This window comes from Takifugu rubripes, chromosome 19 (assembly GCF_901000725.2).
Source record: "Takifugu rubripes chromosome 19, fTakRub1.2, whole genome shotgun sequence".
Classification (NCBI taxonomy): Eukaryota; Metazoa; Chordata; class Actinopteri; order Tetraodontiformes; family Tetraodontidae; genus Takifugu; species Takifugu rubripes.
In genome coordinates, this window is record NC_042303.1 from 4293701 (window position 1) to 4311973 (window position 18273).

The window sequence follows — 18273 nt, forward strand, 5'->3', positions numbered from 1 at the left end:
AGAAACTACCCACCATGAGACAAAACACTTTACAGCCTAAAACAAGAAACACAGGACAACAGAGAGCGAGAGACCGCCAGTTGTAGGTGTGGTTGGGGGTGTGGCTTGAAATGAGGCAGGTACTCACGAATGGTTAAATCCATCACTTGAGACGCCAAGCAGAAGACAGGATGCTCATACATCTCTCTCTTTTTCCCTAGAGAGAAAAAGGGGGGATAGCGATGCATGCGAGAGGCCAGGGTCAGAGAGGAGAACATCGATGTTCACACACACACACACTCCTCCCTCCTCTGGAAAATAGACTGAAGAGTCTCCTATTGCTAACGAGTAGGTCCAGCAGAGTGGGACTGTTGCACTGAAACAGGTGATGTTGTCAAATGGAAGCAGAGAAATTTACATGTTACGAACATATTTTCCAAATGAATAAACATTCCAGGGAAGCCAGGGAATCCCGCCTGTCTTTGGATTAACCATTCGTTCTGCACAGGAATCCTTTTATTTCCCACAGCTCCAGAAGGACCAGGATCTGGATTCTGCCATGCAGGGACGCCAGGTTTCCCTTACAGACATCATCTCAGATCTACAGAACCACAGGCTGGACAGGGCCATGATGGGAAATGTGCTTGTCCCACTCAGGAACTGCTAATTGCTGTGAGTTGGTTGGTTACTTATGTGATCATCAGCCGGTTAACAGGAACCAAAGACATTCAGAGCTGAGCTGATACCAATAATCAATGACTCTTTGAAAGCTGAAATGCCCACAGAAAAAAAATTGGATTCATCTGAGAAGGGTTTAATTCCCTCAAATCGGTCATTAGAACCACCACATTTCCCAAAAGTCCACGTGACGGGAGAACTTTACATTTACACATCAAAAACCAGCTACATGCTTCTCTTGTCTCCTAAAGACAACCGAGCATGCAATAAGGACAAAGTGAGTCCACACTGGACTTGGCTGGGCTAGGCCAGGATGAGCCATCTCTTCAGGTCTGCTTCACTGGCTGTTTTCAGCAGAACAAGTGGAGGAGTAAGGAGAGAGAGGAGAGAGCACGGCAGCCACCAAAGAGCGAGGCAGAGAAAGCTGAAAGTCGGGGCAAGATAGCCAGGAAGTGGAGGGAAAGAGGAGGTAGGATTTGGCTGAAACATGGAGCCACAACTGAATGCATTTTTACTTAATGAACATTTGCCACAAAATTATGTGACGAAGAGGTCTATTACGGAAAACATCCTCCTCCAACAGCCTTGTCTTAGGATGACAACCTATACAATCATTGGTCAGCATCTGAAAAGAGGCAGGCGCACTGCTGACAGGTCACATGACCACCGCTTTCAACAGGAAAGTTGAACGGAAGCCACCAGAGCCAGCAAAGAAAAGCCAGTACTACAGCATTCTGCAGTGTGTTCTGGGATATGTGGGAATCCTGGAAGCAGTGAGACTGTACCTTCCACTTTGGCGTATTCTGACAGCCGTTGGTAGTTGACCAGAGCTGCTTGCTCCAGACATCTACGAATCACTGTCTTGACTTCCTCTTGCAGCACTGGGGTGACAATATCTCTCATCAAGACCTGAAAACAAAGAGAAGGTTAATGGTGAAGGGTGGAGAGCTGATGAGATGCTATGAGAAAACGCAGACTTACTCTTTCAAGCAAGGACAGAGTTGCTTTTAGAGCTCCTTCGGGCCGTCCAAAGGGAAAACAATACCTGTCAGAAGAAAACAAACTTTGTGGCAACTGGCTCAGCAGCTGTCTGTCATTTCTACATGAAGGCTCCAACCTGAAGTGGGTGATCTGGTTCTCCAGGAGCACCCGGAGCCTCTCTTTGATCTCCTCAAAACGCTCCTTCTCTTCCACGGTGACAGTGCCAATCCCGTCAGGCCTGAAAAACACCCATTGGTAATCAGCGCAATGATGCCAAATCGCCATCCTGCACGTGCACAGGTAGAGATAAAACTACAGACTGCCCTCACAACTCAACACCTAAGACATGTGAGGGGAAGATTCGCATTTCTGAACAGAGCCCTGCATTTCAAGGTTCATTTCCAGGTACTGGTGGTCAGATTCTGTTTCAACCCAGCACCATTTCACACATGCCACCGAATCTGGTGGAAATGCTACCAGACTTATTTGGATTTTACAAAAAAATTGCAATAATTTCAATGTTGCAGGTGGTGGGTATTCTGATTGCTTGAATCCTGCTGTGTGTGTGTGTGTGTGTGTGTGTGTGTGTGTGTGTGTGTGTGTGTGTGTGTGTGTGCGCACGCGTGCATTTGTGTGATGAGATAAGATGTGCTTATCGTTTTTGACATGGTTAGGTCTGGGACGAGTGTGAGCAGAGTGCATGTGACAGAAGAGGCGCTGGACTGGTGGCCATGACAGCATGATGAGAAGCAGGAGACATGACACTGTTCCTCTCTAACCCCCAACACACAGACACAAACACACAAACGCACACGCCTGCGCTTTGACATGCCATTTCAACAGACAGTTAGAAACTGTCTGCTGAACTCTCTTTAGCCCTCTGTGCATGTGTGTGTGTGCTTATTTGTGTGGTTGTGTGTCTGGATAGTGGATGGGCCTCCTACTGCAGTTGAAGATGATGAAGATGTTCATTTTCCAGGTCAGTGCTTGATGTTATCAACACCTTTTTTGTGCAGATTTGCACCCCCCAACTCCATCCATCCTTACTTCCCTCCATCCACCCCTCCCTCACTCTATCCACCCCTCCGTCACTGACCTCATATCTTCACAGAGACCACTGACCCCACTGACCAGCTAAATTTTGGTTCTGTGTTCCCACCATAAGTAATGCATTTATATGTGTTATATATCTGTCTGTTCGTCCCCCCTTTCTGTCCTTCTCTTCTGCTCTGTCTCTCCTTCTCCTCCTCCTTTATCCAATGTGACCATATTGGCATGGTCCTGCTCAGTCTCTTCCTGTTAAAGGGAGTTTTTACTTCCACGATTGCCAGTCTGGGGGTCTGACTCTGGGATTCTGTGCAGCACACAGCACAACATGTGGTCTGTAAAGGCCTCATTGTGATTCTGCGTAGCAACGTGAAGGTGCTCCTTACGAAGGTGAGGTTCATCCTCTGTGCCTCTGCTAGTCTGAGCAACTTCCCGAGTTTAGAGCCCAGTCAGCAACAAGGGGCAGCACTCATTACTTAGATTTATAGCCAATCACTTTTGATTTAATTAGAAAGTTTTTGGTTAGCAAACAGCACTAACAGCAATGCTCGAAGTAAAACAGAGAAACAAACTACGACCTGCAATAAGAAAAACAGACAGAATCTCAACTTGTCATTTAACTCAAATGGTCTATGAGATTATACTAGCATGGTCTTTGTATCCTTTAAAATAATAGTGAACAAATTTAGATCACCTCAGTCAAATTGATCAAAGCTGCAACATAATAATAAATCAGAAAAGCGACAGCCAGCAATCATGATGTTGGGGAACTAATCACAGCTCCCCTGGTGTGTGTGGGGGCCATGATCCCTCTCTATGGTGGTGGCATGAGGATGACGAAGGTGAGGCTGTTGTTTGTTGTTCGATGAACTTTGGTTTATTCTTAATTCTCCTGGATTTCCATTCAAGGACATACCTGTGAGGAAGCCCTGGAAGGCTGGTGAGATTGAAACAAGCTGGTTTCCTGCAGATGATCTATACGTGATCGACCACGAATCTAATCCAAGCAGATCCATGAAATCAAAACAACAAGACAACATTGAAGTTGAGAGGGACTACTGAAAGGAAAGCAACAAGCATAAACTCCTGCATCTCTCAACCTGCTCAATATGAAAGAAATGAGCCATCAGCATGAGAGCAGAGGCAAAGGTCAGCTCAATGCTGTGTAAGAATTAGAACTGTATACAGAGGAAGAAAACTAGCGACTAACCACCTGTGCTCAAACCTGGAGACAAGCACATAACATGCCTGGCCAGGCTGTTGACTCTGGACATTTAGGATAAAATCACAGATCACAGATCAGCTGATTCTTTCAACTCATTCGGCCTAAAGTGAAATGATGTCGTTGAATGAAAGTGGACTCTAGGGTGCTGAAACACTATCCAAGTTGGTGCACGGAGACCTTTAGGCCAGCAGCTATTAGGAGGTCCCTGCATGTGTGTGTGTGTTTCGGCCTTGGTGAAGTGTGTACACTGGGGCAACAAGCAGCAACAGCAGTGGCCATGGCAGCGGTGGCGGCGGCAGAGATCTTCGGCCATCACACATGACAACCTGTCAGCCTGTCATGGCCTGACCTGCAGGCACAGCTGGACTGGCGGAGCAGCTCTTTGTTTCATGTTTAGATGCAGGAGTGTTATTTTAGAGATGGGAAGACACGAAAAGCTCCACGTCTAGATCAAATTCATACGTGTTTACTGAGAGTGTTAATAGGGATCCCTCGTCCCCAACTCTCCATCAGTTTAAACACAGTGCTGTCTGAGTCTCACAGTTCCTTTTACAGTACTTTTCTGGGACCATCTGTCCATCCTGATCAGAAAAAGCCTCACTCATCGTTTGTCAGGAGGGCAGAGGGAAAATGGACAGATAGACGGATGGAAAAGGATGGGGGAGGCGGAGAGGCTGCCTTCCCCCGACCTTTGCCCTCAGCACCAGTCTCTCTCGTCTATATTTGTTAGCCTTCATCTTCTGGACAGAATACATGTCTGGAAACATCACAGCACATTAGACCACAGAGGAAACTCCAAAGAGAGAGGCGGACTCCTGAAAATCGGAAAATATGGGAACATGTAAATTCTCAAACTTTTCATGCTGTCACAAGGTACTTTTCCAGGCACCAAACAAACCCATGGGACAGAACCACCATGGAAAAGTCATTTTTAGATTCCCACATTGGCACATGACATATCAGGCAGAGTCGCATGGCATTTTAAAGATGTGGGTGACTGATGAAGACAAAAGTAGAATTTATTCCTGAACAAAGAAGCTTCTCCAGCACTGGAAGCTAGCCTGACTAAATTTAGGAAGTTGTGGACAACTAGCCTAGCCTTTCTTCAAATGAGCAGGGAGGGGAGACATAAATGCACTCCAGACAGAACACATACACCGAGGCAACTTACCTTCTGCTTTCAGGGAAAACTGGGCATCGAGGCTCTTTTCTCCTGATGAACTCAATGAGTGTGAGTTCACGTTTTGCGGTCTGAGAGGGGAGCTCGGGAGCAGAGGGGAAGAGGGCTTGTCGGAGTTGGGCCTCAGATACAGGCCAGTTTAACAACTCAGAAACACGCTGACTGTATGTGGGGGTGAAAGCGTGCGTGGAGGGAGGACATGGAGGAGGGTTATGAAGTCAAAGGTTAACATGAAGGCAAAAGGAAAACATAGCTAAGATGAGCATCCAAGCATGCAGAGAGAAAACGGGCAAAAGAATAAAAGAAGAGAGAAGCTGGGCTGAATTACCACCCCTAATTAAAACACCCCTGTGTAGCACCAGAACCCACCTGTTTCCATGGACGTGGGAGGCGCAGAAGGCGTAGCTGTAATGGAGCAGGGTGGGGTCGATCATGGCGCCATTCTCCGCCCTCTCCAGGAGATCGCTCAGGTAACACAAATGTCGATGGCAACCACGGACGCCGTAGCGAGCGCAGTACTCGTCCATGACAAACACTTGACCGGGACTGAACCAACCCTGTAGGTGGTACACAAAACAGAGAGCCATTAGCTGGTGTTTGCATAGGCCCCGGCCAAACCTGTGGCTGTGATTTGTTGCAGAGGTGCAATGGACGCTTCCTCCCAGTGCAACCAGATCAACAGTAGCAGAAAGATGTCCTCACCAGGCAGGAGTAGGAGTCGTTGAGCCTGTGGTCGAGAGTCAGCCGTTGGACCAGCTCAAACAGCGAGCCGTGGTCAAAGTTACAGGGGTTCGCCGAAATGAACTCATCCATGCCATGTTTCTGCGCCCGGTCAGCATCTGTGTTCCCATTTATCCATCCAATCAGGACACAGAGACACAGACAAACAGGCAGGAAATGTCAAAGAAGTGGAAGCCACAACCTATAGAAAAACACTGTTAACATCAGTCAGAGAACTGGTGGAACTGGTGGAAGCATGAAACTCCAATAGCAGAGCAAAGCCGCATTTCTTTCAAAATGTTACAAGAGAAGTTTGGAAGAAACAGATGCTGAATATGAAATCACGCCCTGGTTCACTCATCTCTGCTCACTAACAGACAGCAGCTCCACTGGACCAGTACCAGTACTGGTACAGCACTTACTAACACTGATAACACTGAGCTCAAGTGTTATAGCGTTGCACAAAAAACCTACAGATCGGTGCCAGTAAAATAACTTCTGATGTGACTTTGTTCTTACAGATTAATAAATTCAAACCACTCAGTGGTCGTTTGGTTGTTGATAAAGGTCCACTGTTAGGGACAGTGGTGCGCCACAACAAGACAACATTGAAGTTGAGAGGGACTACTGAAAGGAAAGCAACAAGCACAAACTCCTGCATCTCCCCACCTGCTCAATATGAAAGAAATGAGCCATCAGCATGAGAGCGGAGGCAAAGGTCAGCTCAATGCTGTGTAAGAATTAGAACTGTATACAGAGGAAGAAAACTAGCGACTAATCACCTGTGCTCAAACCTGGAGACAAGCACATAACATGCCTGGCCAGGCTGTTGACTCTGGACATTTAGGATAAAATCACAGATCACAGATCAGCTGATTCTTTCAACTCATTCAGCCTAAAGTGAAATGATGGCGTTGAATGAAAGTGGACTCTAGGGTGCTGAAACACTATCCAAGTTGGTGCACAGAGACCTTTAGACCAGCAGCTATATCTGCTGAAGGGGATTCCAGAAGATCATGCTTCATCATGTTCCATTGGGCCCAACAGGTTGAGCCCCATCACACAAGTCCCATGTGATGGAATTTAATGATCCTCTGTTCATCCATCTGATCATCCATCTACCTGATCATCCATCTACCTGATCACACATCCATCTGGTCATCCGCTGATCTGATCACTCATCTATCTGCTCACACATCCATCTGATCATCGATCTATCTGATCATCCATCCATCTGGTCATCCATCTAACTGATCATCCAGCCATCTGGTGATCCATCTTGTCATCCATCTGATCAACCATCCATCCGATCATCCATCCATCTTGTCATCCATCCGACCATCCATTCATCCATCTGATCATCCATCCATGCATCCATCCATCTATTTGATCATCTATCCATCTGAACACCCATCCATCCATCTAATCATCCACCAATCTCTCCATCCATTTATCCAACTGATCATTCATCTATTTATCTGCTCACACATCCATCTGATCATCTATCCATCTGATCATCCATCCATCTGGTGATCCATCTTATCATCCACCTGATAATCTATCCATCTGATCATCCATCAGAACATCCATCCATCTGGTCATCCATCCATCTGATCATCCATCTAATTATCCATCTGATCACACATCCATCTGATCATCCCTCTAATTATCCATCTGACCATCAATCCATCATCGATCCATCTGATCATCTATCCATCCATTCATCCATCTGATCATCCATTTATCTGATCATTCATCCTCAGTTTGATCATCCATCCATCTGATCATGCATCTATCTGATCATCCATACATTTGACCATCCATCCATCCATCCATCTGCTCATCCATCCATCTGACCATCCATTCATCCATTTATCTGATCATCCATCCATCTGACCATCCATTCATCCATTTATCTCATCATCCATCCATCTGATCATGCATCTATCTGATCATCCATACATCTGACCATCCATCCATCTGCTCATCCATCCATCTGACCAACCATCCAACTGATCATCCATCCATCTGGTCATCCATCCATCCATCCATCCATCCACCCATCCATCCATCCATCCATCCATCTGATCATCCACTCATCTGGTCATCCATCCTTGATTTCCTTCAGGGTCCTGAGCAAACATTCAACAGCAATATTGTCAGTCAAGATGTGGTACATTTATCACACACTATATTGTTTCTTTTTGATGGTCCTTTAGGGTGGACTTCTTTCAGTCGGAACAAACCTGGAAGATCAGAGTGGGAATCACACCAGCAACAAAAGGGATTTAGCTACCATAGTCTGATCCAGGCACCCTGGCTGTCAATCAACAAACAAAACAAAGAGCAGGATGCTGGAAGCTGACTGTGTCCCCTCAACAAGTCCTCCCGACCATGCCACCCTCCCCCCAAAATCTAAAAAGGTGACATTGCCGGGCCCCTTTGGTCTGTAGCTGGTGGCCTGTCAGGTCTGTTTGATGTGAGTGAGCAAGCGACGAGGAGGTGGGAGGGCTGGACAGTAACGAGCAGTGACATTAGTCACCCCCGTCCATCTTGGCTGGGGAGGGATGACCCTGACAATGATTGATGACTGTTATTCATTTATAGATCTGAAAAAGGCCGTGAAGTGATCTCAGATGATGTGTGGGCTGATCCTAGACTGTGAGGGTGGTTTTCACTCCACTTCCCAGAATCCACTGCTCAGACCAATGAATCAGTGGCCCCAACATTAATCTGCTGAAAACAGGACTTGCTACTGACCTTTGTGTCCTCGAAGGGGCCTGCGCGTAGCTATGGGGCTAATCCGGCACTTCTGCCTTTGTTGGGTATTTTAGTTAGATTCAAGCTAACACGTCACATTTGCCAAAAAAAAATTGAGATGCTTGCTGGTAGATTTTTGATGCCCTAAAACAAATGTACCGTTGTGCTTTAGCAGCCTCCAAACCATCCGTTTTGAAGAGCAGGGCCTCCAGCTGCTCTAGCTGATACTGGTGTGGTATAAAAACAAGCTAATTATCTAATCTCACTCACTTTTCAACCATCTTCAATATTTAGACTTTGTTTTTCCCTAAACCCCAGAATTAAGTCTCACTTGAGTTGAAGCGTCTCACAGGTCTGACAAACCTGGCATGAACATCTCCACAGCTGGCCACACACCCTTCAGCCATTAGCATATTTGTGAGGACCCTAAAATGTGTTTATCTGAAAGATGGAACAGAGTTTATTCAACCAGGCAGAGCCGGATGGAAACATTCCGTTCACAGAATACCCAAAATGGGTTAAATTAATGAAAACACCCTGAAGAGTAAACAACAGAAGTAAACGCCTCGTCTTGATTTCACCCATCCTTGTTGTTCTGACTATATCCGAACAGGGCTATGGTGGGCTGGGCTGAGAAGGGAGGGGGTGAAACCTGCTCACATTATTCACTTTTTTCTTCCAGGTGTGAACTGACATGTGTCTATTTGGTAACATTGGCTGATTGCTGCGTGATTTAATTGTGCAGCAACCCCACTGTATTATTCATGTGCCATCACATTTAACTTGGTAATTACCAGCTGTCGGGGCTCAGTGGGGCTCCAGCGGTTGTGTCAAAAACAGCTTGATCAGTACAAAGTGCTGCCCCCTGTGGTTGCTAGTGGCTCTGCATTGCAGGGTTACTGTCATAATAAGAGTACAGGGGCAGAGAGGAGGCAGAGAGAAGCTCTGTCACACATCCCTGGTGGAGCAGAACTAACCCCTAAAGCTGTATGGTTTAAGCATCAATATGTTGAAGGTCGAGGATGCTCTGATGATGAATCTTTCCATAAATGAGTAATTGTAATGTTGCCACTGTTAAAGACAGGTGGACGCTTGAATCATGCACGTTCAGTCGATGGTAAAGTGATATTAGAGTGTAATGGATGAAGAAAGAGCAAAAGGAAAAGAGGGGAGGAAAGACTTACCCATTATTCCAGCTATGAGATGGCAGGGTTAAAAAGAAGAAGAAAGAAAAGAAGAAAAAAACAGAAACATAAAGACACATAGCAAAGCCACCAAGACTCCAGCAGTCGTACAACAGAGAGCGAAGCAGCCGCAGAAGAAAACCACCAACAACTATTCCAGCAGCGCTAGCTCACGGACCCTCTTCTGTCCTCTACCAAAGACAAACTCACAGAACTGAGAGATGGGTGCATCCAGCTGTGGTGCCGTCCCACCCCTGGAGTTGAGCTTCTGCACCTGTGTGGGAGGAACCGGCTTGTGTGACTGGCCGGTGGCTCGATACATGGCCTGCACCCACAGGATCCGGTCTTGCTCATCGTCACTGGCAAAGATCACGGTGTCTCCCTCCTTCACCGCGTTGAAGAAGGTTCGACCTCCATCCAGACCTGATGACCATGTGTTTGTGAGTTTCATATCTTCTACACTTGGAAGCTTTTAATTGTTTTTATATATTTGTCCAAAAGCAGAACTAGAATAGCGTCTGTTAAGCAGGATACACACATAACCATGATCAGAACACAATCTTGTGTTTTCTGGTTGTTGCTGTTCATTTTGTTTGATCCGTTACTACGGATAAAGATACTACTTAAGATTGAGAAGATCCTAATGTGTGTCCTCCACTTTAACAAAGGCCAGCAGTTGCACCGGGGACAGTCCTCACAGTCATTCTTACCTGGTTGGGGGTCAGTGTAGTCCACAGTGTATCCATCCAGCTGGAGGAGCTCCACAGGCTCCGCCTTCTTCTCTCTGTAGCTGCACATGGCAAAGGTGTACTGACTCACCTGTGGCAGGAACAGGGAGACAGATACTTATTGATTCATTAATTAGGTTCCTCATGAAGAATGTTGGTTTGTCCGAGGACCACAAGCAGCTTCGTTTGTGTGTGTGTGTGTGTGTGTGTGTGTTTCGGCCTTGGTGAAGTGTGTACACTTCTCTTATTCTCTGTCTAAAAGTCTAAAACACTCAGTCTGCTCAGACTTTTGTCCCACTGGGATTCCTGTAAGTTCAGCTTGTTCTGCTGAGTTCCAGAACATCAGACCGTACGTTCGATAACCCGGCGTTAGCACCTCTGGCGTCTCTAGCTCATGTGATGTCCTGGTCTTGTGTTGGCAGCAGGACGAGTAGTGACGCTCCACAGTGAGATGGAGTTGTCCTGCTGCTATTGTAGCTGCCAGTCATGGCGGCCTGTCACCACAAATCACCAGGCCTGGCCAATGTGCCACAGCCACCACCTCTGCCGCTGCAAGTGGCGTCTCTCACTGGAGTGCGCACGTGTGTGTGTGTGTGTGTGTGTGTGTGTGTGTGTGTGTGTGTGTGTGTGTGACAAATAAGATTCCCCACAACAACACTGATGAGACCTGAGGCCAATCAAAGGATGGAGGAAACCAGCCAAGCTCTCCAGCAGTTCTCTGGCCTCCAGGACAGTGTGATAGTAAATCAGAGTCTAAACACCCGCTGCCCCCATCACCAGGGCTGTCAGTCAGACAGTGGGAGCATGATGAAGATGGTGGGTTTTAGGACATAAGCAACATCACAGGATTGGCTGCTGACAGTCAACTTGGTGATCAATAATCACTCAGTTCTGGAGAGAAGCTGCCCCAACCCTTCTGCCCTGACCCTTCTGCCCCAAACCTGCTGTCTAAACCATCAGCCCAGGAGCTGCTGGATGAGACCCAGTTTAGTTTCTAATTTAGAATTATTTCATATTTTAATAATCTCACTCTTGTAAAAGATCAACAGATTATCGTCAGTCTGTCTGAAATAATGACGGGAATTATGAAAAGGAGAGGAAATAACCCAGAAAGTTAAAAATAGAAATCAAGCTGAGGTGAGGATGAGGACGCAGTAAGATTAAAGGAAGCTTTAATCTGCCACGGCACCGAGGGGTAGGGTCAGGCCAAAGAGGAGGTCATGTTTGGGAAGAGTGGGTGATCAAGAGGAGCACTGATAAATGACGAGGAAGATGGAACAATGTGGCCATGTGGCCGGCCTGAGATAGGGGCGGAGCCCTTTCAGTGCTGTGGTCAGACGACTTCGGTCAGGAAAGCACGAGTGAAAAACTTGTGGAGAACTTGAAGCGCTGGCTAGAGGGCAGGACACACACGTTACTGTTCTGTTCATCTTTGTGTGGACTTTGATAGCCATAACACTGCACCGTAAATCTCCTGCTCCTAAATCTGACCCCTAACTCCTGATCTCAACCCAGTTCTATCCCCAACCTTAAAGCCAGGTCTTAATCCTGATTCAACATGTCCCCACCTGCAAAAACTGTCTCCACATTCTGATAGAATGCAGATTTTGCTACTCAATACAAGAACACACACACTCACTCTCACACAAGTGCACGTGCAGTGGGCAGAGTTTGTCACTTGCTGTGTGTGTAGCTGGGAGCTGTGGGGCCTGAAGTTGGCGCTGCTCTGGTTTGTGTAGCTGCAAGTGTTGGTCCAGCCGGTGTTCACTCCACTCTGTCAATCTGCTGTCAACTTGTAGCTCTGAGACATTTCCTCTGCACCACACCAGAGACAGTCCTCCTCCTCCTCCACCACCACCACCACCAGCACCACCAGCGCCCCTGCTGCCACTGCCCCCCTCCCAATGTGAAGCCACCAGGAAATGGCTGCTATGTCCCTTCACCCCCCCACCCCCCACCACCCATCTCCTGACAAAAGCCTGCTTGGTGCCTCCATCAGTCCTCTGATGGCCGAGAGGAGACAGCTTGGACTCATCTCCCTCTCTCCCTCTCTCCGTCTCCTAGTCTCTCTCTCACCAGTCAGAAGCTGGTGGAAATATTAAAAAACCATCAGTTCTGAGCTGGACGGCCACTTGGGTCTTCAATCTTCTGTCCAAAGTTTAAAGAAGCTCAAAAACATGGAACTTTAACTAAAGTACAAAATGAAAGTACTTGATTACTTTTAAAGTCACAATGAAATTATTATTTATTAGAACTTATTCTATTATAATAATATTACATTGAGTGAACAGTGGGGTAGAAGACTGGTTTTACTGGGACAGAGAGGGTAAATGACTGGATATACTGGGACAAAGAGGGTTAATGACTGGTGATACTGGGGCAGGGTTGCATTTTTAGATGAAATTAACGTCTAAAATTATTTTTGGAAATTTTGTTTTTTAGAAATGTAACAACAATAATAATAACAACATTTATGATTAGGATTATAATAATAATAATAATAATAATAATCATAATAATAAAGCTGTAACACTCATATGGGGGTTCTGCGGGGGTGGATTTAAAGATAGTGTTGAAGTTATGGGGTGTGTGGGGGGGGTGAATAAATTAATTTGTGTTACTATGAGTCAAAATAATAATTTTACTTTATAATTAACCTTTTTTAAATTCTAATTTCAAAATTTAATGATTACTTTTTGAGTCATAATTTAATATAAGGCAATTTAACAACCCACCATATTATATTATACAATATTATATTATATATTTATATTATTATATTATATAAATATTATTATATAAATATTAGATACCTGTAATAATTTAAATCACATTTATTAAAAATCTTACTTTTTAGTTCAGGCTTTAGGTGGTATAGATGACAATGGCAAAGTTCAATTTTCTGAAACTCATGAAACTTGAAAGTAGGAACAAAAACATGAATGTTCATCAATCAAGAATGGAATTCAAAAAGCTGATGAACAGAAGATATAGAGTAAATGGAAATGTTTAAATTAATTCTAAACTGTCAAGAACACCGAGGGCTTTTCTGTTTCACGTTTGCATACCTGAACGAGCACAAAGAATCTTCTCTTCCAGCGTTTCCACACGTTTTTGCCAATGGCCCAAAGATATCTGCAGCAAAAATACGTTAGAAGAAACTGAAGCTCCAGGACACCGTGTCTACTGACCCCTACTGGTCAGAGGCGGTACCGCACCTCCAACATCAGCATCAGAGCCTTGATTGATTGAAGAATTAACAATAATTTAAAAAAAAGCAGTAATAGATTGTCCACTTTTCCTTCTTCATCCATCTTCAGATTAAAGTTTGTTTTGTTTTTACAAAAGAAGAGATCACCAAAATGAGGTGTAAGTGGTTGTGATTTTGTCACAGCTAGATAGTTACTTATGTTCCAAATAGGATCAATAAGATCCTTCACAGGACACACATTGATCAACACACACACACACACACACACACACACACTGATCAACACACAGATATACACAGATACACACAGACACACACAAATACAACCACACACACACACTAATGCAGGATAAAATGAGCGAGCTTGTGTGAAATTTCACGTTTGCTCGCTGAAAAAAAGACAAATGACGTCATCAGGTACGCGTGAGTTTACGACCCAGTAACTGCACCAGTGGGTGTAGTAACAAGTGTTACCACTAGAGAGTGGCACAACTCTAGTTTTACCAGTTCGACGCTGGTGAAAAATGCTCATAATGTTGTCTGATTATTCCACCCATCTATCCGGGTTCGCATGGGCAGGTTCAGCAAGGAGGCCAAGACATTCCTCTGTCCAGACACTCCTCTCTCCAGGCAGCTCCTCCTAAAAGAATCCAAGGTCTCCCAAGGCCAACTGACATATAACTGGCCTGGGGGTCTTCTCCCTGATGGACATGCCCGAAACACAGCCCCAAAAACTAAAATCCTTCAGTGTAGCCTTCAGCATGGTCAATGAATCTTACCCTGAATGCTTCATGTTCTGAGGTTTGTCCATGCGAATGGCCAATTTGATCTTCAGATCATCCGGGCAACCTTTAGAAACGGTCATCTTGTGAAGCTCTGACTGCTTTGGACTGTTGGGAGTGGGATGGAGCACCACCTAGAGGCAGAACATTAAACCAAGGCTGTACATGAATTTGTCATGTGTTCTGGACTGTGTTCTGGAATGGGTGGACTGTGCTGTTTATTTGTCCACTTGTTTTCCAACATATATAAATATAATGTGAGGCTTTTTCTCCACATCCATGAATGATCATCATGTCTGCAGGTGTGGTCCATCTCACTGGGTTATGGTTATTGCTTGACAACAGAGCAGAGGGGCATGGCCACATTGCATGCTCCGCCCACCTCAGCAAGGCCACCACACTCACCTTCCCCAACTCTTTGTCCTCCAGAGCTAAAACCCCCGTACTCTCTGTGAACAGCTTCACCTTGACAGCAGGTAACGGCTGAGTGGTGGTGAAGTCCCCCTGTGTGCCCCACCTGAGGGGGGACATTTTCATTTACTGAGTTTATCAAGAGACAGTGTGCAACATTAATCTGGATCTGCTGATTTTCATCTGTAGGCCATCATTTACAACAAGCACAGACCAAAATCTAAAATACAAAAGGAATAACCTGAGACATCAAACTGCACTTTAACAGTGGACAGAGACGATACGGAGACATCTCCCACATTTAAAAGAGGCAGATGTTACGGCACAGAAAAGTGCAGAGGTCTGCCCAAACAGCTCCTGATGTAAAGTGGCTGTTTGCTTCGGACAGTCAACAAAGTGCAAAATGCTTGAAGCAGAAAAGAAAAAGAAGAAATAAAAATAGATAATAAAAAAAATCTATAAATCTAAATAAATTGTATGAAAACGACTGTAGGAATGGTAAAATTAGAGAATATCTCTGGTAGCTAAACAGTAGAAGAGAGAAACAACACCACCCAGTGGCAGCGTGCATTACAGCAGAGGCCAGGATAAGTCTTGTCCCTGAGTGGTCAAGTCCATTCTCCTGATGGAGAGGACAGATTGACCAAAGGTCTTCTCTCCTCACAGATCTTAAAACTGTTGTTCTGTCTTTAGAGCGGGGGCGGTGCGAGGGGGGCAGTATTATTTTGTATTTTAGCTTCTAATCAAATAGGGTAATGTACTTCGTGTCCAAGCTTACTAAATTCCATTCAAAGACAATGTCACGGTGGTGGTGCAGAACCTTGAATAATTGCCCACAGCGAGCTCCAAACCACATAAGGGGCTGCCTTTGAAAGGGCTTCTTGATGCTCTTTCTTTTTTGCAGTGGAGGAAACAACAATTCTACATAACAACACTTCTGAGTGTTCTCAGCGAGCTCACATCGATCATAAACGTTACTGTACACAGGTTTGGAGGCTTCAGCCTGATCCGTCTGCAGCTTGTGGCCTCCCTCCACCTCCATGGTGCAGTAAACAATCCTGTTTGGAGCCAAAGACTTCAGTCCCTGAACCTCCACGATCACCACCTGACACACACACAACACAAACATGAAAATTTTAAACACGTCAAAGGACAACGGCTCTCCCTTAGGGACATCAAGGGAACAGATCCGAAAATATCTAATCACAATTTTCATCTGAGGAGATTTTTAACTTCATTCATGATTTAAGAACAGAAGAGAGAAGAATATCTGGGTAACTTTTAGCAGTGTGTGAAACACCTGTGGAAGGTAGTGACTGTTGTGGTTTTCTCACCAGCAAGCTGGATTATTTAATGACACCTGCTGAGCTTTGCCAGCAGCTAAAATGTGGGACACTACGCTAACAAAAATAACGATTGTCACCTCACCTACACAGCACTGTTCCACCACAGATCTTAGAAAGCGACACGTAGCAGAGAACATTTATTTCACCTCCTCCCTTTCAGCCCAGATGCAAAGCTGCCCATCAACAGACTAAGAGGAAGCTGCTGCTGTCAGTCAGAAGGCAGCTGCTGACACAGATCCTGAGACAGGCACCATAGGCTGAGAAAAAAACACTCAAATCAAAAACTGGAGGTGAATTCAGGGCAATCTCTGAGCTAAAGCTGGAGTTGTTCTACCACTAATAAAATACTCCATTAATGGGAAAACCACTCAGAGAAGCTGGGTAATGGTGACATAGGGTACGCCTACTGCTCCCCCCTGAGGTGTGATGATGAGCCCAGCACTACATCACCTGGCCTGTGTGCAGGACAACAGTGCTGTTAACCAACCAGCACCTACAACTCACATACATGAGCCCCGCTCAGTCTCTGAGCCACCTGATGGTCCTTCATGGCCTGTTAGGAAAATCATCTCAGTTATGAAGAGGACCTGTCAAAGGAGGATTCAGCTTAATCTCCCTGAGAAAAAGGCAAAAACCAGCCCACCCACCTCCAGGGTGAAAGACAGCACCACATCTGATTTGGAGAGGGTGTTCTCGTCCTCCTGGCCCATGTCCATGATGGAGGTGTTGTGGCCTCGTTTCAGCTTCTGCAGTTTAAACTCTCCTCCCTTGGATACCGGCATGCTCTCCAGGTTGGCCATCAGAAGGTTGACGGATGACCGCAGCTCCTCCACATACATGGCCTCCATCTCTCTCGACATAAACCTGGGCAACCTTCCACCGTGCTGACCAGAGCAGAAGATTTTAGGTTTATGGCAAATCTTCTAAGCCAAAGTTGGGTAAATGCTGCCTACCCGAGCGATCTGGTCGGCCATCTGCAGGCGTCCATCCAGCTCCCTCCTGATCTGGGCCGCCTGCTCGTCAGGGTTGTCCAGCTGCAGAAAGAAGATGTACTTTACATTCTGAACAGGGACACCTTCAGAAGTTTAGAACTGTCATCGTGAGACAAAACATTCTTAGTTGTTCAGCGCGGAGTAAACAAATCCATTGGTCAAGATGAGTGATTTGAGAACTGAGAACTTTATTACCTGCTGGGGCCTCAAACAGACAACCACACACACTGAGGGTCACAGCCGAAGGCGAGATACAAGAATGTGCAGAAGACAATATACTATCACTGGGCGTTGGCTCCTTTCACTGTGGTTACCTCATTTGGCCATATTCCAGCTCTGGGAAGCATTTCACACCAAGAGCACTACTGTATATGGTTATCTGCAGGTCATAACTTCTCTCCTAGGTCATGCGTTGGGACCTCCTGTTCCACGCCTCTACATTCCACTCTCTTCTACTGATTTACGTTCTGCTCTGTTCTACCTAACTGCACCTACTAACTTGTGGATTATACTGGTCACATTGATTATCCTGACGGTACTGCGTTTATGACAAAAGATACATATCAAAAGAAATAAATAAAGAGAATAAACATTCATTATTTCCCCACAGAACAAACTCTAGGAATTCCTTCAAAGGTGTTTAATGATCCATATCACGGAACTCCTGATGTCTGACAACATCTAGAGCCCAGAAACCTGAATACACACACGAACACAGACGCACGAGCGTGCACACACACACACACACACACACACACACACACACACACACACACACTGTATGTGTGTGCACACGTCTTTAGCAGCTACTGTACTCACTCTGATAATTAGCTTAGCTTTACAGCACCTGTAGCATCTAAATGAAAATTAAAACATTGAAATATCATCCTCTGGTAGCTTTAATATGGGAAGAAATCAGTTGCAGTGTAACGTTATAAAAAGTTTATGTAAAAGTTATTTTAACTCATAAATCCATGTCGTCGATGTTGACACAGCATTTCTGGTTTGTTACAGCTTCCCCTGCTGGTAACAAAGGTTATAAGCGGAAA

At 45.4% G+C, this 18273-nt stretch overlaps 1 protein-coding gene across 11 annotated transcripts in view; it reads right to left on the reverse strand.

The window, feature by feature from the left end:
* Positions 1 to 18273, reverse strand: part of cadpsa (Ca2+-dependent activator protein for secretion a) — a 71529-nt gene that overhangs the window by 35574 nt on the left and 17682 nt on the right. For 5 of the 11 annotated variants that reach the window (XM_029826883.1, XM_029826884.1, XM_029826887.1 and 2 more), the window contains 15 exons: positions 17186 to 17266; positions 16880 to 17116; positions 15870 to 15991; positions 14881 to 14992; positions 14473 to 14609; positions 13551 to 13617; positions 10465 to 10573; positions 9965 to 10177; positions 9755 to 9766; positions 5793 to 5929; positions 5460 to 5647; positions 1775 to 1876; positions 1639 to 1702; positions 1443 to 1566; positions 128 to 196 (listed from right to left, as the gene is read on the reverse strand). In XM_029826883.1, the coding sequence (XP_029682743.1) occupies positions 128 to 196; positions 1443 to 1566; positions 1639 to 1702; positions 1775 to 1876; positions 5460 to 5647; positions 5793 to 5929; positions 9755 to 9766; positions 9965 to 10177; positions 10465 to 10573; positions 13551 to 13617; positions 14473 to 14609; positions 14881 to 14992; positions 15870 to 15991; positions 16880 to 17116; positions 17186 to 17266 (1774 nt within the window). The remainder of the gene's footprint in view (positions 1 to 127; positions 197 to 1442; positions 1567 to 1638; positions 1703 to 1774; positions 1877 to 5459; positions 5648 to 5792; positions 5930 to 9754; positions 9767 to 9964; positions 10178 to 10464; positions 10574 to 13550; positions 13618 to 14472; positions 14610 to 14880; positions 14993 to 15869; positions 15992 to 16879; positions 17117 to 17185; positions 17267 to 18273) is intronic. The other 6 variants (XM_029826892.1, XM_029826886.1, XM_029826885.1 and 3 more) reach the window with 3 other exon arrangements.